Source organism: Carassius carassius, chromosome 1 (assembly GCF_963082965.1).
Source record: "Carassius carassius chromosome 1, fCarCar2.1, whole genome shotgun sequence".
Classification (NCBI taxonomy): Eukaryota; Metazoa; Chordata; class Actinopteri; order Cypriniformes; family Cyprinidae; genus Carassius; species Carassius carassius.
The window spans coordinates 27,703,177-27,727,667 of NC_081755.1; the positions used below are offsets into that span (position 1 = coordinate 27,703,177).

At 37.1% G+C, this 24,491-nt stretch overlaps 1 protein-coding gene across 1 annotated transcript; it reads left to right on the forward strand.

Moving 5' to 3' along the window:
- Positions 1 to 2,458: 2,458 nt before the first annotated feature.
- LOC132143822 (alpha-2,8-sialyltransferase 8F-like) lies at positions 2,459 to 22,793 on the forward strand. The gene is made up of 7 exons (XM_059554382.1): positions 2,459 to 3,079; positions 16,815 to 16,889; positions 17,190 to 17,270; positions 17,875 to 18,019; positions 18,104 to 18,216; positions 18,328 to 18,420; positions 21,554 to 22,793. Exons 1-7 carry the CDS (start codon positions 2,985 to 2,987, stop codon positions 22,026 to 22,028), a joined length of 1,077 nt encoding a protein of 358 aa, XP_059410365.1. The 5' UTR covers positions 2,459 to 2,984; the 3' UTR covers positions 22,029 to 22,793.
- Positions 22,794 to 24,491: the final 1,698 nt, after the last annotated feature.

Genomic DNA, 24,491 nt, shown 5'->3' on the forward strand with positions numbered 1-24,491 from the left:
GAAAACTGTTAGCTAAAAACTTTTACTAGTCTTTAGGAGAACGTTAAGTGGTAGGATAAAATGTTTTGTGAACATGGGCCCAGGGTGTCAAATCCTGCTCCTGAAGAGCCACTTTCTTGCAGGGTTTAACAGGGCCCTATGATTTTCATGATGTGGAAAACAGAAGTAATCGTGGAATCCAGTCATAAAAAATGGAATGTTAGGCAGAATGCCATGGAACTTGTACTGCTTGTCCATTCTGTTTAGTTCTCAGCTTCTCTCATGCCTCTGAATCTGATAAACATCCTTTAGGCATCAAGGATTAAGAAACGCCAACTATAGAACTATACAACCTCATGAAATCACCTGCATAATCATCTTAAATTCTATTCAATCACCATGCATATTTATGCAACCAAAGAGACACTTTTATTTTAGTTTAATTTACTGCTAGCCAAGATCAAGAGCATATCAGCAGCAAACAGCTTGAAAAGCAGATAAAAAATTCAAAGCACATAAAATATTTACTGATGGTTCACATAATAAGAACACCATTTGGAATCACAATTAGTATTGCTCAGTATTTGTACTGTGATGCAACAGGCTTTCACTGGGCTATCTATTAGTGACTGTTTTAAAGTGACGGATTTTCTGAAATCTCTCAGTAACTGAACTGTTTACCACACTCTTTTTAGACCCTCTTAGATGAAGTTTGTCGCATTGTCACGCTGTTCAAAATATCAACTACCCGACATCAGTAAAATATGATTCAGTACAATAATCTTGCTACAGCCATTTCTGTTTTCTTTAACATTTTATCATCAGTCAGGATCACATGAAGACCACAAAGGAAATGTCTCACAGTGCGTCAAGAGCTTTTCCTTCAGTTCACGCATACAATACATTTCTTTATATTCATTCTCAGTTCTTAACCAAGATGTATTCATCTGTATTTTGAGCCTGATTGCTTTAAAATCCATATTTATGACAACAATATGAATTTCATAAGGTCCTGTGTTTTTGTGTATAAGAGCATTGATCTGATGGAAAATTTTCAGCATTTAGCATCATCATTTACTCACCATGTCTTTCCAAACCTGTATGACTTTGTTTTTTTTTTGTTTTTTTTCATTGTCTGAATATCATTTCATATTAAAGGCAGGGTAGGTAAAAAATGTATAAAAAACTTTTTTTCCAAATTTGTTTAAACTTTATTTATATATCAATACATAATTAAAATGTAAGTACTCTGAAAAAGAAAGTATAAAAATCGAGTGTCTGTAGACCTCTCACGACTGTTTTAAAGACAGCTCATTATTTCCATTCACTCCACCCCCTCCCTTCTGGGCTCCTATAGATTATTTATCGTCTCTACTACGGCTCGCTAAGTAATGTTATGTTAGCTATATTACGCAGCTACGCGTGCTAATGACACATGCTTCATGAAAAAATAAACAAAAAAATATTTATGATCAAAATACAAAAAGAAAGATTTACCTGTCCAGCAGAAATAAAGCCATCAAGGAGTCACTTTTCAGCCCCTTGAGTTCCCTCAGTTCTCGCCATCGCTGGAAAGCCACGCCGATATTAACTCGCGTTTTATTTCTTTGTTTATCCAAAGACTTTTTGTTCATTGCCTTTTCTTGTACTGTTAATGTCTTCCTTTTTTTGCCTGGTTTGCCTTCACTAACTGCATAGGCCGGTACTGTGAATTTTGCTTGCTGTTTCTCTGCCATTGTTTTGGTATTCCTAGGATCCGTGCCTCTTGAATTCCTCAAATCAAACGTGCGCGCACAAGTGGGCAGGTCATGTGTGGCAAAAGGGTGGTTGCCATGGTTGCGAGAGAGTGACAGTCGCCTAAGCCAATCCTATGTTTCGTCCCGAATGGAAATAATGAGCTGTGTTTAGTACAGATTAAACGGTCTAGAGTCACTCCATTTTTATACTCTTTTTATCAGAGTACTTACATTTTAATTATGCATTGATATATATAGAAAGTTTAAACAAATTTGGAAGAAAGTTATTTATACATTTTTTACCTACCCTGCCTTTAAGTACTGACTAGCATAGTACTAAAAAAAAAATTTCATTAAAATATCTTCTTCTGTGTTCCACATGAGACAGAAAGTCACAAAGATTTGGAATGACACAAAGGTGAGTAAATGAATTCATTCTTTACTAGCACCATAGACTGTTCCCCTTCTCGAACTCTCAGAAGACAGTGGGGTAGCCGGGGGATCAGACGAGCATTTGATTGGTCGCTGCCCTTTGCATTCTTTGACAATCATTGGCTGAAATGAAGGGGAAAAATTCTTCTCTAGAGCACACAACCCTTCCTCCCAGTCATGAGGTGCTGCCATGGGCTAATTCTGTACTCGGCACTCGTATTACCCTGAGAGAGAATGAAAAAGAGTGTGTCTGAGAGTGAGATAGGGAGGGAGGGGCAAGCAAGTGGTGCCCAGGGTGAGTGAGAGGGGGAGGGGGTTGAGAACGCAGAAGAAGCAACAGCGTGACATTCCTAGGGAACTGGACAGAAGGAAAGTCTGAGACAATGAAGTACAGAGGAAAGGATGAGGTTGAGAAGCATGGAAAATAATTAAGATGACTTAAAGGAACATAGCGGCTAAGGAAGGAGTGGGGGAATTTGTTCTTGTGCAAGACAAGAAGACATGAGAAGAAAGTGGGCTGTTAGATTAAGAGAAGCGCAGAGGAGCGATAAAAAAAAAAGTGATAAAAAGCCAGGCCTGTCAGTAGAGAAAAGAGAGGGAAAAAGAGAGCAAGAGGCAGATAAATTAAGAGTAGGGAGGGTGAAGAGATTAACAGTCTGAGAGAAAGAGAGAGTAAAGAAAAGGGTTCAGTCGTCAAGAAACAGACTCAGACAAGAGGAAGAGGAACAGACAAGAAGAAGTTGTTGGCAGGAGGAACCTCCGCATTTAAATGAGAGTTTACGAGAGCACATGCATGTCAGCGGCTATGTGTGCGCCAGAGCTCGTGTGTGAGAGTGGATGCACGTTATGAGGACTCTTATGCTCTGGTTCCTTCCGATCATCCTTCTGTGTTCCTTCTGCAGTGTGGCCTTGTGGATATTCCTCTGTAACAAGTGAGTATATCCATTTCACCCTGTGTGTGTCTTATCTGTCCTTCTATTTGGAGAGTGAACTTTAAAAGACCTGAGTGTAGAAGTTATTTTTCTGTCAAGTTAGTTACCAATCAGTTTTTAGTAAGCAAAGGCCACTGTAATCATTGTATTGTCCGATTCACACAGACATTTGTTTAGTAAAAGACTGCATTACTTTGTAACGAAGGGATTTTCATACATGCAAAGCAAGACGATACTTCTGGGAAAATGGTTCAGTGCTTTAGAATGCTGGAAAGGTCTTAAATTTGGACTTTAGATGTTTGTAGTTTACACTTCTTTCAGTAAAGTTTTGTATCACATTTCACTTTAGTAAATAATTGAGAGCTTCTTTTGCTTGTCTGAACACTGATCTCTTAAATTCAAATACTTATAAAGTCATTCAACTTGATCACTAACTTTAGCTATTCAAAAGCTTCATGTATTCTTTCAGAGACGTCCCTCTCTCTATGTATGTATATATAGACAAAAATATTTATTAACATAGATATTGCATATACAGTGTATTAATAATATTTTAGCATATAAGTGCTGTCAATCGATTAAAAACTTTAACTAGATTAATCACACATTTTTTCTGTGATTAATCGCAATTAATCGCAATGAAAAAAAGAAATGTTTTTGTACGTTTTTAATATATTTTTTAATGTAATAATTTCACAGTTAATCAAATTAATGTAGAAACAACATAAAGACAGTATATTTTAAATACTTGTTTAAATGGCATCTTTTTATGAATGAAGGCCAGTATTACTGATATTAATACAGCTACTGATTGTTTTTTATTTTTTACATTTATTATTAGGCTTCAAAAATATAACAATTTTTAATTTAAGTAAACTTAAAACAATGCTAACATAAACCAATAATAAATGTCATGTTTACTCCTGCCCTTCCTGTCTTAACAGTTAGGAAATATACAGAAATTTAATAAAGTTATAAAAGTTATATGCAGTCTGCACTGCATAAACTATAAATTAAATAGTTAATCCTTATTAAAGCTACAAAAGTTATTTAGTCAAGAGCAGCGAGTCATTTTCTCTGTTCCCTTTGTTCTTTAACTTTACTGACAGGAAGCTTTATTGGCTGCTGTCCCTTTAAGAGCAGACAGACACGCATCTCACCGTTTATATACTGTCTATGGATCTCGCCTCATTCTCTCACAACTCTTTTTGTTCATTTTAGACTTTATATAAATCATTTAAGATTGCTCTTATGAGGATAATCGACAAAACTGGCACTTTGGGATGTTTATTGTTAGTTCAAGCGCTTAAGAGAACTGGATTCTGGCGCCCTGTCTATGCATTGTGTGTGTGGTGTGTGTGTGTGTATACGTGTGTATGTGTCACATAAGGGCATTCACAGACAGCGCATTCTCTTTTGTCTTGCCACGCTTGAAATGTTTAAAAGCATTTAAATGAATAAGAGCGTGATCATATAATGTAAAGCTAGCCAACGGATGGCAGAAAATACGGATGCTGCGTTAATTGCGTTAAATATTTTGACACGTTAAACCAGACAAAAATTAATCGCATGCTTTAACACGTTAACGTTGACAGCACTAATATATATATATATATATATATATATATATATATATATATATATACACACACACACACACACACACACATATATATATATATATATATCAGACATGGGGACTTGTGACTTGGTGACTTGGACTCAAGTGGACTCGAGTCGCTATTTTTAAGACTTGTGACTTGACTTGACAAAAAATAAAATACTTGAGACTTGACTCGGACTTGGAAGTTAAAGACTCGGGACTTGACTTGACTTGAGACAGGATGACTTGAATGACTTGAGTGTTAATCACATTATGTTTTCAGTTTGAATATAAAATATATAAATTATTTTTAAAAAATAAAATTGATTACTCAGCTGGAGCGCAGGCTGAGAATCGCGTTGTCATGTCATGACATCATCAGTCATGCCCTCTCTACGTTACGCAGACCACGCCCACTTAGATCAGATATCACATCACACATCAACATCTCAGCTTGAGGGGTACTGAGGGTCATCGCTTTTGTCGTCAATAATTCGCGCCTAAAAACGCGTGGAAATCGCTAGTCGCGCCGCTTTCTCATTGTTTCCAAAGCGCTCGGGCAGTTGCGCCCCTGAGGCGTCGAGCGTGTCGCACCGCGTGTGCGTCGCGACCGCGTTGCTTCCATTATGAGCGCGCATACCGGTGGCGCATACATGGTGGGATAGGCCAGATCGTGCTTGGCTTGCAGACAAGACTCTCGAATCTTATATTTTGCAAGTGCAATACCTTGTAATAGAGGTAATGACTTACGGATGTACTCTGAGAGAGAGATTGTGTGTGTGTGTGTGTGTGTTCACTGCTCTGTGTGTGTGCACTTCGGATGGGTTAAATGCAGAGCACGAATTCTGAGTATGGCCGAATGTCATGTCATGTCATGTCGTTTGAGAGAGAGAGAGAGAGAGAGAGAGAGAGAGAGAGAGAGAGAGAGCAGTCTGAGCCCAACTCTATTCAACATCTACATCAATGACCTGGCGTCAGCGCTGGAGAGCTCTACTGCGCCCGGCCTCACTCTACAGGGGTCAGAGGTCAGATGACCTGGTCCTGCTGTCCCGCACACCTGAGGGCCTTCAGCAGAGCCTGTCCCTGCTGGAACAATACTGTCACGACTGGGCCCTGACCGTCAATCTGGACAAAACCAGAGTCATGGTGTTCCAGAAGAAAGCCAGATCTCAGGGACACAAACACCAGTTCCTGTATAAAGGCCAGGTCCTGGAGCACAGCTCTAGCTACAGCTATCTGGGCATCGACATCAGCGCTTCGGGACGCTTCGGTCTGGCTGTGAAAACACTCGCTGAAAAGGCTCGGAGGGCTTTCTATGCTATAAAGTCACGATGTGGACACTTAAAATTACCCATTAAAACCTGGATAAAATTATATAATTCAATAATAAAACCAATTCTTTTATATGGATGTGAAATTTGGAGACCAGTACTAAATTTTAAAAATTGGGATAAAACATCAGTAGAAAAATTACAATTGGAAATTGTCAAAAATATTCTGGGGGTTGACAGAAACACGTCCACTGCGGCCTGCAGGGCTGAGCTGGGCCTGTACCCGCTGAACATGGAGATCCAGAAGAGATGTGTTCAGTTCTGGCATCACCTCCATCAGTCTGACCCAGAGTCAGTGCAATATAAAGCCCTCCTCGCCAATGAAAGCTCAGCAGAACCTCATCCTCTGAACTCACTCGCTCTTCAACTCGTCCATCAACCCCAAACCTTTTATTAACCATATCCACAAACATCTAAAAGTCACTCATGATCAAGCACTAAAAGCACATTTTGCCCTCCAGAATAAACTGCAATGTTACTCGGCCCTCAATAGAACCACTAAATTGGCCAGTTATCTATTTATTAAACATTTTAAAGAAAGACAAATCCTCTCCAAATACAGATGAAGTGAGCATGATCTAGAGATAGAGAGAGGAAGACATAGACAAACATGGACAGAGAGAGAGCAGAGGATCTGTAGACACTGTGACCTACAGCACATCGAGGATGAGGAACACTTTCTGCTCTTCTGCTCTAAATACACCAGTATAAGAGAAACCTTTCTGCCCAGGTTTGAAATCTTAATTCCATCATTCTCTGAACTGAGCGACACTGACAAAATGTTCTTCTTACTGGGAGAAGATGATAGTACAGCTGCACTAGCGGCTAAATATGTGTTAGCTATTCACAACGCCAGAGTCAGCTAATTCTCTAGAGAGACCGACTGGATTTATCTATTTATTTATATTTACTATGCTACATATGACATGATCTGTACATATATGTTTTGTTTGTTTGTTTTATTACTTATATATAATATGTTGATGCTTTGGCAACATTGTGTTTCACAGTCATGCTAATAAAGCTCATTTGAATTTGAGAGAGAGAGAGAGAGAGAGAGAGAGAGAGAGAGAGAGAGAGAGAGAGAGAGAGAGAGAGAGAGAGAGAGAGAGAGAGAGAGGTGTTCAGAGAGAAGTCTGTTGGATGTTTAGCTGTTATTTGTTTTATGGACTCAATGTTGAAAATGTAAAACATTTCTGATTCCATGATGTATTTTACTGAACATGAGTATTTACAATGCAAATCCAAATTATTTTAATTTACTGTTACTTATATCTTGTCTTTAACTTTATTAAGATCAGATTCTGCAGGTAAAATTACAATAATAAGGTGACTTGACTTGGACTTGACTTGACTTACTAGAGGACTTGACTTGACTTGACTTGACATAACTTGTGACTTGACTTGACTTGCCCAAGAAAAAAATACTTGGGACTTACTTGAGACTTGAAGGTTAAGACTTGAGACTTACTTGAGACTTGCACATGTGTGACTTGGTCCCATCTCTGATATATATATATAAATATATATATGTATATATAAATATATAATGGCTTCAAAATGGATAATGGCTTCAAAAATTAATAACAGACAAATAAATTCAGAATAATGCTGCCTGAATACCCGGCTGAAGCTGGCACGGTCTGGAGTTAACAGTTGAGCCAGGAGATAAGCGCAATATGATACAGAGACCTCTAAAGTCACGAGTGTGAAGTGAATGAACGGAAACTTTATGAATGAAAAGAGCGCAAATCAAACACAGCATTGCTGTTGTCTCTCCGTGCATCTCTCAGAAATCAGAGCTTTGCAAGAGTAATATCACCTATAATAATACATCATACACGTTCTATTATTTGTATATGTTTAAAATGCAATGATTTAAAGCTTAAGCTACCAATCAAACAGCCGTGTTGCGCATCAGTCTCTCAAAAACCAAACCAGTTCTAGCCAAGTAGTTCTAGCAGGCTAATAATCAGCTTCGATATGGATACATTTTCTACTTGTGCTACGTGTTTGCATCTTTATCTTTTGCTGGTTTGCGCGGCATGCACACATTTGTTTAGTGAAGTTCACTAAACATCAAGACTCGCTTAAAATGTTCTGCGTAATGAAAATGTGCGTATTGAATTGATTCAGTTGTGTTCAAATGATCACTAAACGTTTGTCATGACATCTCTCTGCTTGCATGATAAATGTTATTTTAGAAATTAATAATTATTTTAGTTTAACACAACATACAGTGATAACTATGAAAAAAAAGATAGCCATATCTTTTTTTATCAACGCTGGATCCGAATGCAGATACGAAAAATGTTGTGATTGTTACAGATACAAATACAGATACAAATACTGGCTGTTACATGAAAATGTAAATATGTAATGTCAAAGTTTTGACAATTTACATATGTTATTGTTGCATACGGCTATGAATTAATAAGCGTTTATTGATAAAAAAAAATAAAACGATTTCATGTCTTTTCATTTACAGTAGCATGAACCACAAGTAGTCGAGTAACTCGAGTATTTTTTAAATAAAAAATCGACTAGTAGAAATCAGTAGTCGTGCAACCCCTAACACACACACACACACACACACACACACACACACACTCATCTAGCGTGTGTAACAACATATGTTTATGTTGACCAAGGGTGTGTTGAACACTGGGTAGGGTGCAATTTAGTCTGTATATTGCGTATATTGTGTATAACGGATATTGTGAGCAGGGCAGTGATGTGCTCTTTTTGTATTATATGTATTTAGCATGTTATTGTGTTAAGCAGCAGCCATACTGTGTGTCTTAAACAAATTTCCTTCGGGACAATAAAGTTTATCTTATCTTATCTTATCTTACACACATATATATATATATTTACTATAGGCATGTAATGAATCAGTATTTAAGGCAAATGTATCATTGTGCTATTTTACAATAATTGTTAATGATTTAGTTGGCTTACATCAACTGACCTTTAAAAAATAAATAAAAAATAGCAAATTGTGAATATGTAATAAATGAAAAGATCATTTAACTCAATCCACAAGTAAATCATGATTTATAGGCTATAGGCTGCAATACAGTTTTGCATTTCATGGGACAGAACATTTACTGAGTGAAACATAATCAATTCTATTATGAATAACAACCATCTTCAAATTAACCAGGATAATTAAATTAACAACTAAATGGCATCTATTACACGTCTCACTATAAAACATAATTATGATTGGTCAGTCGCAGTATTTAGTCAGATTCGCTGCCGCCCATGGCAATGCTGTAACTCTTGTTTACAAAAACAACTGATTGCAAAAGATCTCTTACATAACACTTAATAAACACTGTATTTTCTCCAAATATTCCTCTATATACATAATATACTGCAAATGCATGGGAATGAAAAGAAAATTTATAAAAAAATGTATGCATAATATCAATGCAGAAATTCAAATTCAACTTAATTTATTTTGTACATTTGTTTTCTCAATCTTTGAGACAGTCTCTGTAACACTTTGAGTATTATCACAGTCATCATAATCGATTATCAAATTCCATAATAAATGTAATTTGTTTACATTCTCGCTCTCAAGTCGGCTGGAACACAATAAGTGCACTGAAGAGCTGAAAAGCACGGTTTGTTTTCGGTAAGAGCGTTCTGAATCTTGTCATGTTTATGATATGAAAATACTGTGAGAAGTTGGATCAGCTAAAAATTGTTCTTTAACGTAACTTTTTTAGGTTACTGAAACAAAACTGAGTATTTTGTCAGTTAAACTTACATTTTGAAATATGGTTTCTAGTGTAATATTATATTGTGTGTCTATTTGTATCAGTTATTTAACCTGCTTTAACAATTGCTTTACATTGCTTGAGGAAATATATAAATTATTATCCATGGCATTACAGAGGGCAATGTTGGGTTGTTTTCTGTCATGGCTGTAACCTTTCACTCATTATGTGCTGTTACATTGGCAACAGCAGCCTTTAATCACAACAAGGCATGTGGGAGATTAAACTCGCTGAGTACTGCACTGCGTCACTGAATCACTGGGTGTTCCATCAAGGGTTATGTGATTTAGGCTTGTTATTTAGATGCCAAATTAAAGGAAACAAACTGAAGTCTTTAATTCTTAGTTAAGTATAATAAAAGTGCATTTTGGTGAATCACCTCTGTAACACTAAAATGCTAAATAGCTAAATAGGCTTCATGAAGACTAAACCTACAAATAGATTATAGCCTGAGTTTGGAAAGTCAGTCATCACCTGTGGCACCCAACATCTCACGGCAGTTTGTCTGAAGTATGAAGGTAATTTTAAAATTCTTTTAACAAGGATGTTTGTGTTTAGATTCACTGAATTGCTCAGAGAAATGTTCTTATCTTTTTTGTAAAACATCTGTCTTAAAGTGTAAAATGAAAAACTTAATTTTTTTTTTACAAAATACTACATTTAGACCACAGGATCACGCTCAGCTCTGATCAGCGTAGTTTAACCAAGCTTGAGGGTTCAACTCGAAAAAAGCCTATCTCTATTTTGCAAACAGCATGCAAGGGAGGCAGAAAGTGATATGTATGATATCAATGTTTTCTGTAGGATTTTTTCCAAGTTGTGGTGGCAGGTTAGTTTCCTGTGGATCATGTCTGCTTCCCCCTGCTGGTTAAACCTCCCCACCCAAGAACCATGTGCACCCACCCGAACTCAGAATTGAATTTATTTAAACTAAAAAAGACATAAAAAGTAAGTAAAAAATAAAAACAAATAAATTAATGACAAGTAATAGCACAAACAAAAACATTAACAAAATAAAAAAAACTGAAACTGACAGTACTTTCAGGAGTGATGATATTACTGCACCGAGGTCGAAGTGCTGCAAAGTGCTCTAACGCCATACATTATAGTCAACATTTTTATCCGCTTAGGAAATCACCAGTTTATTTTGTGTCACCATACTTACTCGTGTAACTACACATGTAACCGTCTTTAAATAGTGAAAAAATGTAAGTGTTTGGTCGCTTCTAAATTAATTCCTGTTTGAATCATAAGGAATGAATGGTGCTAAGCTAAACGCTAGCATAGTGGCGCCGCACGCTACAGCAATTGAGTGCACGCACTGAGATGAGAGAGGGAAGTTGAGGGAAGAACATAGTGGAATATGGATTAACTTTGGCGTTTTACTTGAAGTCTTCCAGGTCGGTCTAATAGTAATATTTAGATACAGAATTACTACAGTTCAACTGTAAAATAGGACTAGATAGTCCTCACTGTATAAATAAACAGTAATGACAGAGACAGCAGCAGGTTTGTTTAGGCTGCTGTCTCTTTTAAGTCCTCATGCACGGATCTAATATACTGTTACATGTGCGTTTTGCTTCTCAACAGTTTACATTCACTTAATAACATATATACAGACTATGTTCAGCATAAACTGACTGTGTTTACGTGAACACTTGCCAAGACGGGTATTTTTTTACATAATTTTGTATATATTTGGCCATTTACATGCACTAAGGTGCAAAACATAACTCTGTAGTCAGTTGTGCCGAATTTCAAGTCCTGCTCTGTCTCCTCCACTAATGTCCCGACTGTGAATGATGTGAGCTGCGTCACTATGATGTCACAGCAGAATGAATGTAGCGGAAACACTGTGATGTGGTAAAACAGAAAGTAAGGGAGGGACAGAAAGTGAAAAATAAGATAGAAAGATAAAGGGAGAAATATGTAGTGAGACAGAGACAGGTTGTCTGCACAGAAAATATCAGTGCTCTCGCACAGCCTGTCAAAATCAAGGACATGGGAACTAACTGTGCCAGGCTCTGATAATGAGTGAAGTCTGGGGTGGGGTTAAAAACTGTGCTAAAATAACCTCTACAAGTCAAGTCACCTTTATTTATATAGCGCTTTTAACAATACAGATTGTGTCAAAGCAGCTTTACAATATCAAATAGGAAAATAGTGTGTCAATAATGCAAAAGGATAATAGTAAACACAAATTTTTCCGTTAAAGGTAGTTCATCATTGAATTCAGTGAAGTCATCGTTTAGCTCAGTTCAATTTAAATAGTATCTGTGCAATCAAGTCAAGGATATCGCTGGAAATGAAGTGTCCCCAACTAAGCAAGCCAGAGGCGACAGCAGCAAGGAACCAAAACTCCATCGGTGACAGAATGGAGAAAGTTCTCCTCTGGCCAGACGAAACCAGCAGTTAAATTCCAGGATGCAGCAAAGTTCGATTGTGCAGAGGACTCATCTGGATCCGTGGTCTTGTCCCGATGGCCGTCTAAAAGACAAGGCCTTGACTGTGGATCTGTCTCTGGGGCTCATCTAGTTGTGCTGGTCTCCGCTGACATTCAGGGAATTGTATACAAATACAACTCATTACAGACATGTAGATGTAGTAAAAGATGTTTTCTCTGTTTTGGAGGGATGAATATTGTTAATCATACCATATTTACTGCATCAAAATTTGTTAATACTTCACTATAGTTTAGGGGTTGATAATTTGATAACTTGTTTATTATTCATGCAACAATACATAGGCTATTACTGTTATAGTTTTCATAACCATGGCTATGAATGTTTTTAGCATGATTTTGTGAAAATTTAACTACTAAACTTGACGAAAGAGCATAGTGTGACGAGCAGGGCGGGGCCGAGAGACGTGGGAACAGAGCGAGGCCGGTGGAGTGATTGGAGATGAGCGACAGCTGCTCAACCCACTGGTCTCGAGTCCCACGGAGGAGATGGAGGGATATAAAACAGGAGTGACGACAGTGACAGACGAGAGAGGACCAGGCCTGGATTTTAGTTTGTGTTTGCTTTTTATTTGTGTGCGTCAGTCGTCCGTGAGGGGCTGACGCGCTGTTTTGTATTTATTTTGATTATTAAAACTTTCATTTTGATTGTCCGCCGGTTCCCGCCTCCTTCTTCCCATAGTTATGGAGTTTTTATCGTTACACATACACTTCTTCATGGCTAGTGTTTGCGTATTTCATTTCATTCTGCAACCTACTTGTTCAAGATCTGTGTATAAGCGTTAAATGCCACTGTTTTTGATAACGTGAATAACATTTCTGAAGGATAATATATTTTGTTTGTGTGTGTGTTTTCCTTACCAAATGTGTTATCCTGTTAGCAACGTGTCTGTGGTCTTTTTTGATTACTGTCAGTTTAAGTGCAGACGATGCAGTTTGCCAGATAATACTATCAAAAACAAATAAAAAACAACTAAATAAATAAATAAAAACAACATAATTAGTTCAAATCTTTTGTAAATAAGATAAGAAAAAGATATAGCCAATCTTAAATGTAAACTTTCCACTTAATAAACTTTCTGAAGTGTCAAATTAAGTAGAAAAGTCAGTGCTGAAAGCCGATACCCATGTCAAGGTCCTGACAGATCCTGCTCCCCTCTCTTCCCCCAACACTGTCCTGTCAGCTCTCCACTATCCTGTCTCATTAAAGGCATAAAAGCCCTTAAAATATAACAAAAAATAAATTAAAAATAACAACAGACTAACACATGTAACACAATCATCATACATGAAACAGCATCAAAACTTTAACGTTATGGAATAAAATGTCGACCGATGAAGAGGTAATAATAACAATCAAGCTTTGGGGTGTCGATCGACTCCATCAATGTTTTGATTATCATTCTGAATCTAATTCATAGTCTTTTTTCAGCTTTTTGTTTAAAATGTTATTTTTTATGAAACGTAACCACATTAAAGTGTTTAAAAAAAAAGCATGAAGCTAGAATAAAATGTTTTTGTTTACAAGCAGATACCCCATTCTTTCTTTGGATGTTTTGTATGTTCAGATATTCATACAACAAAATATATACAAATTCAAACCTAAATAGGGATATAATAGTATACTTACAGTATGATGTAAAGTTCACTTAAAGGGGTGGTTCGGGATTTTTGACATCGGACCTCATTTTTTAGGTCAGCCTGGTTGTTATTCATCAGTGGAGACATTTTTTTTAAAAAATTATCCAGTCCTTATATTTGGATAGTTGGCCGATGCTAGGCTAGCGCGAGTCAATGGGTATATGTTAGCCAGCCATTAAAAACCGTTTTACCCACTCCACAGTGCACCAAACGCAAATCAATTATAACACTAGACTATCGATGCAAATGTCCGTTGAGAGAATAATGTTAGAAATCAAACTTACCTATCATCTCAATCATCCTAAAGGAACTAGTTTCTCAGCTGCTGCGGAATTTTACTTTGCTCTGCTTATGTGATGTTAGTGATAATCAGTGTGCCAGCGGCAGGTAAATACACTTGCGTCATGTGTGGACCGGCTCACTCGGTTGCCTAGGTAATCAATATCACTCCGCTGCTGCTGTCGACAAGGCTTATGATTACAGGGAACAAATTATAACTAATGCAATGTGATGAAAGGTAAGTTTGATTTCTAACATTATTCTATCAACGGACATTTGCATCGATAGTCTAGTGTTATAATTGATTTGCGTTTGGTGCACTGTGGAGCGGGTAAAATGGTTTTTAATGGCTGGCTAACATATACCCATTGACTCGCGCTAGCCTAGCATCGGCTATCTATCCAAATATAAAGACTGGATAATTTAAAAAAAAAAATGTCTCCACTAATGAATAACAACCAGGCTGACTTAAAAATGAGGTCCGATGTCAAAAATCCCGAACCACCCCTTTAAAGAAAACTTATAAGTATACTTGCAGTATAAATCTACTAAACTAGTAGTTCACTGAGACTATACTTCAAAGTATTTAATTAGTAAACTATCAATATACATATAAGTTCACTTAAAAGTATACTTTTATATACTGGAAAGTAGGCCAATTAAGTCCCAAGGAGTATTGAAAGTATACAAGTATACTACTAGAACACTATACAAGTATACTACTAGAACACTATAAAAGTATACTACTAGAACACTCTACAAGTATACTACTAGAGCACTATACGAGTATACTACTAGAACACTATAAAAGTATACTACTAGAACACTCTACAAGTATACTACTAGAGCACTATACAAGTATACTACTAGAACACTATACAAGTATACTACTAGAACACTATACAAGTATACTACTAGAACACTATACAAGTATACTACTAGAACACTTATACAAGTATACTACTAGAACACTATACAAGTATACTACTTGAACACTCTACAAGTATACTACTAGAGCACTATACAAGTATACTACTAGAACACTATACAAGTATACTACTAGAACACTATACACGTATACTACTAGAACACTTATACAAGTATACCACTAGAGCACTATACAAGTATACTACTAGAACACTTATACAAGTATACTACTAGAACACTATACAAGTATACTACTAGAACACTATACAAGTATACTACTAGAACACTCTACAAGTATACTACTAGAGCACTTATACAAGTATACTACTAAAACACTATACAAGTATACTACTAGAACACTATACAAGTATACTACTAGAACACTATACAAGTATACTACTAGAACACTATACAAGTATACTACTAGAACACTATACAAGTATACTACTAGAACACTATACAAGTTTACTACTAGAACACTATACAAGTATACTACTAGAGCACTATACAAGTATACTACTAGAACACTATACAAGTATACTACTAGAGCACTATACAAGTATACTACTAGAACACTATACAAGTATACTACTAGAACACTATACAAGTATACTACTAGAACACTATACAAGTATACTACTAGAACACTATACAAGTATACTACTAGAACACTATACAAGTATACTACTAGAACACTATACAAGTATACTACTAGAACACTTATAAAAGTATACTACTAGAACACTATACAAGTATACTACTAGAACACTTATAAAAGTATACTACTAGAACACTATACAAGTATACTACTAGAGCACTATACAAGTTTACTACTAGAACACTATACAAGTATACTACTAGAGCACTATACAAGTATACTACTAGAACACTATACAAGTATACTACTAGAGCACTATACAAGTATACTACTAGAACACTATACAAGTATACTACTAGAACACTATACAAGTATACTACTAGAACACTATACAAGTATACTACTAGAACACTATACAAGTATACTACTAGAACACTATACAAGTATACTACTAGAACACTTATAAAAGTATACTACTAGAACACTATACAAGTATACTACTAGAACACTATACAAATACACTACTAGAACACTATACAAGTATACTACTAGAACATTGATATTTGTATACTTGCTACATAAAGTATACTTAAAAATGAGTAGTTCAGCCATGAAACTCTATTGGCACTCTAACTGGGTCAATCAAAATCACATTCCCAGACAATCAGTTAATTACAATTACTGTGTGCCTATAAATCAGACACATTCCATGCTCACCACACCTGCGCGCAATGTGTATCCTATTCCTAGACCACCTCTTCCCCAGCACCACCTGCCTAGATCTGCTACAGGGGGTTCTTTCTCCATTTCTAGCAGCAGCATGTTTCCTTTTCATTTCATGATATGTGCATTTAGCCAATGCAAGTCTACTTGCTTTGCAGCAGCAGCGTAGCAGATCTAGTCCGCCAAGACCAAACACCTGTTTTTCTAATTTTATCAATAAAGCTTTTTACAATCCTTTCCGAGAGTTGTCATGACTGAAATATACTTGAACTTTACTTCAGTATACTTAGTAAAATAAACTTGAAGTATACTAGCTTTTGGTAAGGGGCATGCCTATATGTAAATTTATCATAATGTGCATTGTAAATCTCTTTCTCTCTACAGTAATGTAAACCCTCGCCCTTCATCTAGGATTCCTCAAAAAAGCTCAGAAACACAATCTTGCAAGGGATGCAGCAAGTAAGCTTTCACAGCACATAATGCCTGTTTTAATGCAGACACCAAACGTAAATACCTCCAGATGTTTTATACATTCAATTTATTTTCATATTTTCATTTATTAATTTCAGTCATATTAGAATATAATTATTTCAGGTTTGTGTCTACAAATCAATTGTTCATGTTTACATTTCTGTCATTTCTCTTATAGAAATTAAACAGTTAAACCTGAAAATCACTTTATGGATCTCTATTTCATTAAGCACATGTTTGTGAACCACCACAGTATGTCATTTCTGTTTGTATGCATTTCATTTTCAGAGACAATGTATTTATTGTCAAGGCACTGGAGAACTACTCGCAAAAATGGAAAAAACATGAGGCAAACTTTAAAAGATTCAGGTAAAACAGTAGCCAATGAGATGTTCTCATAAAGGTTAAACTGAGGTATCTGTGCCAAAGCTTTGTTGGATAAGAGTAAGAGTATTGTTCTGTTGATTATGGATCACATGAACCAGACAAATATGACACCGAAATGCTTACTTAAAGGGGTCATGAACTGAGAAAACAAAATTCCCTTGATCTTTTGACATACAGTATAAGAGGATATTGTACTATCAAAACATCCTGTAAGTTTCAAAACTCAAAACTTTCTCGTAACACAAAAACATATTGGGAGTTACTGGCCTATGAACTATAAAAATATAAAAGCTTCTTGGTTGCACTTTATTTTACAGTATGTGTACTTACATGTACTTCTAGTGTACTTACAGTGTATTTATCTAACAAAGTTCTGGTAATACAAGGTAACTACATGGGGTAGGGTTAGGTTTAGGGGTAGGTTCAGGGTTAGTACCTAGTTATTACATAGTTATTGTAATTACTATAATATGTACATAGTATGTAAATGGGGAACAGGACTGTAAAATAAAGTGCTTCTTTTTGTCTATTTATTAGATTTTTACATGACTGCAACACATCAGAATGAGCATCTGTTTCCTTCCAGGTCATTACTGAGTAGCAAATGTCATGCTGTGTCGAAGGCTGTGGTCACACAGAATAACACCCCACTGGGGTCAAATGTTATTTATGATGGAGAGAGGAGAAAGCCACTACAGGTGACACAAGCCCTCTTCAACATATTAGCTAAGGTAGTGTACCAGCATTAAAACACAGGTTGAATTACTGGATGGTTTCTATAAATGAATTTGGAGTTACAGTGTGTGTTTCTGTAGGAGCAGCCCTTTGGAAATGCAACATGGGAGTCATGTGCCGTGGTGGGGAATGGAGGTATTCTGGCTAACAGCAGCTGTGGAGAAGAAATAAATTCAGCCCAGTTTGTCATTAGGTATGAATTAAATCAACCTGTATTCGATATAGACCACAGGCCAAAATGGTACCTCTCTCATTTTATTTCAGCAACAGCAGTGGTCTAATCAATCTCTGTCTTGCATTTTAGATGCAACCTTCCGCCATTGGATAACAGATATGAGAAAGATGTGGGCAACAAAACCAACCTGGTGACTGCAAATCCCAGCATCCTCCATGAGAAGTGAGTCTGTGATTGTGGGTTTGGCTTTAGTGACAAATAAGATGTCATTCTGTTTTGACAAAGTATCAGTTTCTTGCTGCTATAAATGAAGCAGTGCCTAATACATTGTGAACAGGATGAACGATTATCAATCCGTGATTTAAACTCACTTAAAGAATATTTTTCAATATTTGATTTATGTGGACAGATGATTTACTGTGATTAAGGCTGATATATCAGATACAATCTGTCGTACACTTGTATTTTTCTCCAATGCAGACTACTTTCTCTAATTTAACAATCCATAGTGCATCAATGCAGACTCTTATCAAAATCTAAAGCTACACCAGCCAGTTTCAATATAAGAACTAACTACCCTAAAGAGCAGCTTGTTTTAGTGAATCGAAAAATGGATTAATCTTATTATTAAATGATCATTAAACACTTGAAATACTTACAATGTAATCGATTTAACAAATTGAGTGAAAATGTTTCTTTCTTTCAACAATCATTCAATGTACCTTTGATATCAAATTACTTACAAAAAAGTATGAATATACATATAAATAAATTATAAATATAGCTTATATTATAAAATAAATAAATATTGTTGTAGTTAAGGCCTTTTATCAGACTTCATTTATGGCACCTCTGAAATTTCTAAGAAAGTCTTCAAAAAGTTTCTGTAAACAATTTTTTATGCATGTATTATTGGGTATATCTTTGCCAATGAAATTGCATTTCTTATTTCTCAGGTGGGGTCTGTTTATTCCTTACTTAAGCTAAATACTAAACACATTGTTAACGGGACCGAATTAATGTGAGAAACAGACATGGGGACTTGTGACTTGGGGACTTGGACTCGAGTCGACTCGAGTCGCTATTTTTAAGACTTGTGACTTGACTTGACAAAAAATAAAATACTTGAGACTTGACTCGGACTTGGAAGTTAAAGACTCGGGACTTGACTTGACTTGAGACAGGATGACTTGAATGACTTGAGTGTTAATCACATTATGTTTTCAGTTTGAATATAAAATATATAAATTATTTTTAAAAAATAAAATTGATTACTCAGCTGGAGCGCAGGCTGAGAATCGCGTTGTCATGTCATGACATCATCAGTCATGCCCTCTCTACGTTACGCAGACCACGCCCACTTAGATCAGATATCACATCACACATCAACATCTCATCTTGAGGGGTACTGAGGGTCATCGCTTTTGTCGTCAATAATTCGCGCCTAAAAACGCGTGGAAATCGCTAGTCGCGCCGCTTTCTCATTGTTTCCAAAGCGCTCGGGCAGTTGCGCCCCTGAGGCGTCGAGCGTGTCGCACCGCGTGTGCGTCGCGACCGCGTTGCTTCCATTATGAGCGCGCATACCGGTGGCGCATACATGGTGGGATAGGCCAGATCGTGCTTGGCTTGCAGACAAGACTCTCGAATCTTATATTTTGCAAGTGCAATACCTTGTAATAGAGGTAATGACTTACGGATGTACTCTGAGAGAGAGATTGTGTGTGTGTGTGTGTGTGTGTGTGTGTGTGACTGAGAGAGAGAGAGAGAGAGAGTGAGAGAGAAACACACGCGTGCTTCACCTGATGAAGGAAACCCAAACTGAGTCTGACTCCAATCACAACCCCAACATTCAGAAACTAATTGACAAAAATCTGAAGTATAATTATGATGAAAAATGAAAAAAATGAATTTGAGCTCCAAACCAAACTCCAGTGTTAGTCGGCCCTAAACAGAACCACAAAACTGGCAAATTACTTATCACTCAAGCAATTAAAAGAAAGACAAATCCTTTCAAAATATCGACTCCGTGATCATGATTTGGAAATAGAGATTGGTAGACATAAAAGATCCTGGCTACCGAGAGAAGAGAGGCAAACACTGTGAGCTGAATCAAACAGAGGATGAGAAACATTTCCTTCTTGTCTGTCCCAAATACAGCACTACAAGAGAAAACATTCTTCCCCCAGTTTGAAGCTTTGAATCGTTCATTCTTGTCTCTAAATGACTCGGAGAAACTACTCTATATACTTGGAGAGAATGAGACGGCAGTCACAATAGCTGCTAAATATTTATACACCATACACACCATACGAAAGGGATAATTTATTGTATTCAACTGTTTTATTTTATATTCTTAATTCTATATAATTACTATTATTAATATTAGAAATATTATCTGCTGCTGCTATTTTTATTGTATTTTATTGTAATCATATTTTATTCTGTATCTAAATGCTAAATTTGGCAATACTGTAATTCAAATGTCATGCCAATAAAGCAACTTGAACTTGAACTTGAGAGAGAGAGAGAGAGAGGAGAAATGTAAGAAAGTTTAATGTTGTATGTAAACTGTGTTTGAGGGGAAGTTGTGGCCTAATGGTTAGAGAGTCGGACTTGCAATCGAAGGGTTGTGAGTTCGAGTCTCGGGCCAGCAGGAATTGTGGGTGGGGGGAGTGCATGTACAGTTCTCTCTCCACCTTCAATACCACGACTTAGGTGCCCTTGAGCAAGGCATTGAACCCCCAACTGCTCCCCGGGCGCCGCAGCATAAATGGCTGCCCACTGCTCCGGGTGTGTGCTCACAGTGTGTGTGTGTGTGTTCACTGCTCTGTGTGTGTGCACTTCGGATGGGTTAAATGCAGAGCACGAATTCTGAGTATGGGTCACCATAATGTCATGTCATGTCACGTCATGTTGTTTGAGAGAGAGATAGAGAGAGAGAGAGAGAGAGAGAGAGATAGCAGAAGTGAAAAATAAATAATTTTACGAAGTTACAATTTTGTTTGATTCCATGTTGTATTTTACTGAACATGAGTATTTACAATGCAAATCCAAATTATTTTAATTTACTGTTACTTATATCTTGTCTTTAACTTTATTAAGATCAGATTCAGCAGGTAAAATTACAATAATGTGACTTGACTTGGACTTGACTTGACTTACTACAGGACTTGACTTGACTTGACTTGACATCACTTGTGACTTGACTTGACTTGCCCAAGAAAAAAATACTTGGGACTTACTTGAGACTTGAAGGTTAAGACTTGAGACTTACTTGAGACTTGCACATGTGTGACTTGGTCCCATCTCTGGTGAGAAATATTCAAGATTTCTTTCTCCTCCTCATCTGTTACAGGTACAGTGGCCTGATGGAGCGTCGTCGTCCATTTGTGGAAAGCCTTCGTCCTTATGGACAAGCCTTGCTGCTGTTGCCAGCCTTCTCCTACGGTCACAACACGCCTGTATCCCTACGTGCCTTTTACACACTGGAGGATTTTGGCAGCGATAGTCTGCTGCCCGTTTTCCTGAATCCAGAATACTTGAGGAGGTTGTCAAAGTTTTGGCGTGAGAGAGGCCTTAACTCAGTTCGTCCCAGCACAGGACTCATCGTGGCCAGCTTAGCACTAGAAATCTGTTCTAACGTCCATTTATATGGTTTTTGGCCCTTCAGCAAACATCCAAATGACAGTCGGCCGATCACCAACCATTACTATGATGATCGGGCGAGCAAGAAGAACGTGCATTCTATGCCGACCGAATTCGAACATTTATCAAAACTTCACAAGCAAGGTGTGATTCACATACACCTTGGCAAGTGCCAACCCACTTAAAGTTAAAGGCCTTGCTTGCAGTGTACTGCACACCCCTAAAGAATACCTCACAGTTTGATTAAGACTACAACAGGCCACCTGGATGGGTCTGGAAAGACAGCTGTGAATGCGCACTGAATTTATATTGCCTATATTGTTGTACACATTTGCTCAAAGCAGAAGCCATGATCATGCACAAAAAAAATCATGTTTTTTTTTTTTTTTTAGTTACTTTGACATAATATTGCACATAAAAATAGCTGAAAACGAATGTAATTTTTTTAGCCTTGGTATACTGTGAAAGAATTTCATTAGGAAAATGACTCCTAGAGCAGCACTCCTAAACAGTCCTTGAACAGACTTGCCTTAGTCAGCTTTTTAACGTGCTCGCTGTTGGTGCTCCTCCAGCTCTGTTGCATTCATCACAAATGCCAGTCTGTCCTCTTTAGCAGTTATTAGCAGTAAAGGTGAATTTGATCTCAGCTGTTCAGAAATACCTGTATTAGTGGCACTGGATTATAACTCTAGACCTTGAATCCAGGACTAAGATCTCAGGAGATTACAGAAATGTCTGGATGATTGGAACCATGACACAACATTTACACTCAGAAACAACAGGAAGCATGGCTGTGGGTTAGCATAACAGAGTAAGAATACGAGAGGTGTAAAAAAAAAAGTGTACAAATTTCAAATGTGCCAATTTTGAATGCCCTGTCTTAGAACGGTATGATTCTTACAGCAATCACTATAAATTAATAAAATTTGCTTTGAATTCTTAAATATCAATTTGTTAGATTTTTTTCTCCTTTACCTTTAAACCTTAAAGGGATTTTCCCCAAAATAAATTTCTATCAATATTTACCTACTCTCATGTCAGAACATAAATGATAGATTTGAAGAATGTTGGTAACCAGACTATTTTGGTTACCTTTGACTTTCAATGTACTTCTTGTTGACTGAAAATGACAAAATATAATTTTTTCTGTGAAACATTCCTTTAAATCATCTGCAGAGTTAGTAGACTCATTTGTTCCGGTCTTAATTTGTTTCTCTCAAAATATTTTACAAAGTAAGCTCTTGCTGACTCTTTCCATTTAAAGGGGAATAAACACTGGGGCATTTAGGGATAGACTGATGAGAGTGAGTTGGCCAGTAGAAAATCTTTTTGTGGTCAGATGTTCTCACTGGAGCTTGTTACGATAGAACAGCTTGGCAATTTGTGCCTTCTGAAATTCCTTTGCGTGTGAATAAAAGAGATTGTTGATGAATGGGCCCCAATTACATAAAACTGTACCGTCAAACTACAATGGACAAAACAGTTTCCTTGAATTAAATCTTGTGTGAAAATTTCATTAAACTAACAAACAAATGTATATAGAGTCATGGCCAAAAATATCGGCACCCTTGGTAAATATGTTTAAAGGCAGCTGTGAAAATTAATCTGTGTTGTTAATCCTTTTGTTCTTTTATTTACATTTTTTTTTCAAAAATCAAAACTTTCATTGGATAATAAGAATTTAAAATGGGGGAAATATCATTATGAAATATTTTTTTTCTCAAATACACGTTGGACACAATTGTTGGCACCCCTTGAAAATCATATGAGTAAAATATCTCTGAAGTATATTCCCATTCATGTTCAGAATTTTGAGCACTCCAGCATGATTATAAACATGAAATTATCCGGCAATGGTTTCCTCTTTCACAGAAATATAAAGAGGATGGAAAACAAAGCCCAAATTCCCTTAATCATCCATCACAATGAAAAAAACAAAATAATATATTTCTGATGTGCAGCAAAAGATAAAGTTTCGGTTACGTATGGTAACCCTCGTTCCCTGAAGGAGGGAATGGAGACGCCACGTCGGTGAACAACGCAAAATGGCATATCGCTTAGATAGACCAATCTACTTCGAGTGAAAACTAAACGAGCCAATGCACATTGGCATGCATTATTGCATCCAGCTGCCGCTGATCACTGTGTGAGTATAAGAAGGCAGCAGGTGCAATGCATACCAGCTTTTCGCTTCGGAGCTGAGCCGGAGACCTGGCAGCACAGCGGCGGTACAGCAACCATGGCAATGGGACGTGGCGTCTCCGTTCCCTCCTTCAGGGAAGGAGGGTTACCATACGTAACCGAGACATTCCCTTTCAGTTGGTCACTCTCGACGCCACGACGGTGACTGACGCAAAATGGGATACCTACCAAAGCGCCATGGGTGCTGCCCCTTCCAGTGCCCTGTGCAAGCCGCCTGCACCCCTATTAGGTGTAGGCCTGGGCTCGGAACAAGTAGTTCCACTCACCATTGTCAAAGCACTACCTCACTGGGTGAGACTGGATAACACTGGGAAAACGTACCCGTTCTGCTTGGAACAAGGATGCTGTGGAAGCCCCATCCTTCCCGAAGGAGGTCTCAGGAGCAAATACACATATAGCATCCGTTTAGGTGTATATGGAGAAATTTGAGGTGATTAAAACCCTCT

Bases quoted from the DNA above. Each gene is read 5' to 3' on its own strand.
- LOC132143822 (XM_059554382.1), top strand. From the start codon at position 2,985: ATGCACGTTATGAGGACTCTTATGCTCTGGTTCCTTCCGATCATCCTT. The intron at 18,020-18,103 runs GTAGTGTACCAG...GTGTTTCTGTAG, and splicing joins TCTTCAACATATTAGCTAAG to GAGCAGCCCTTTGGAAATGC. The intron at 18,421-21,553 runs GTGAGTCTGTGA...CATCTGTTACAG, and splicing joins CCCAGCATCCTCCATGAGAA to GTACAGTGGCCTGATGGAGC.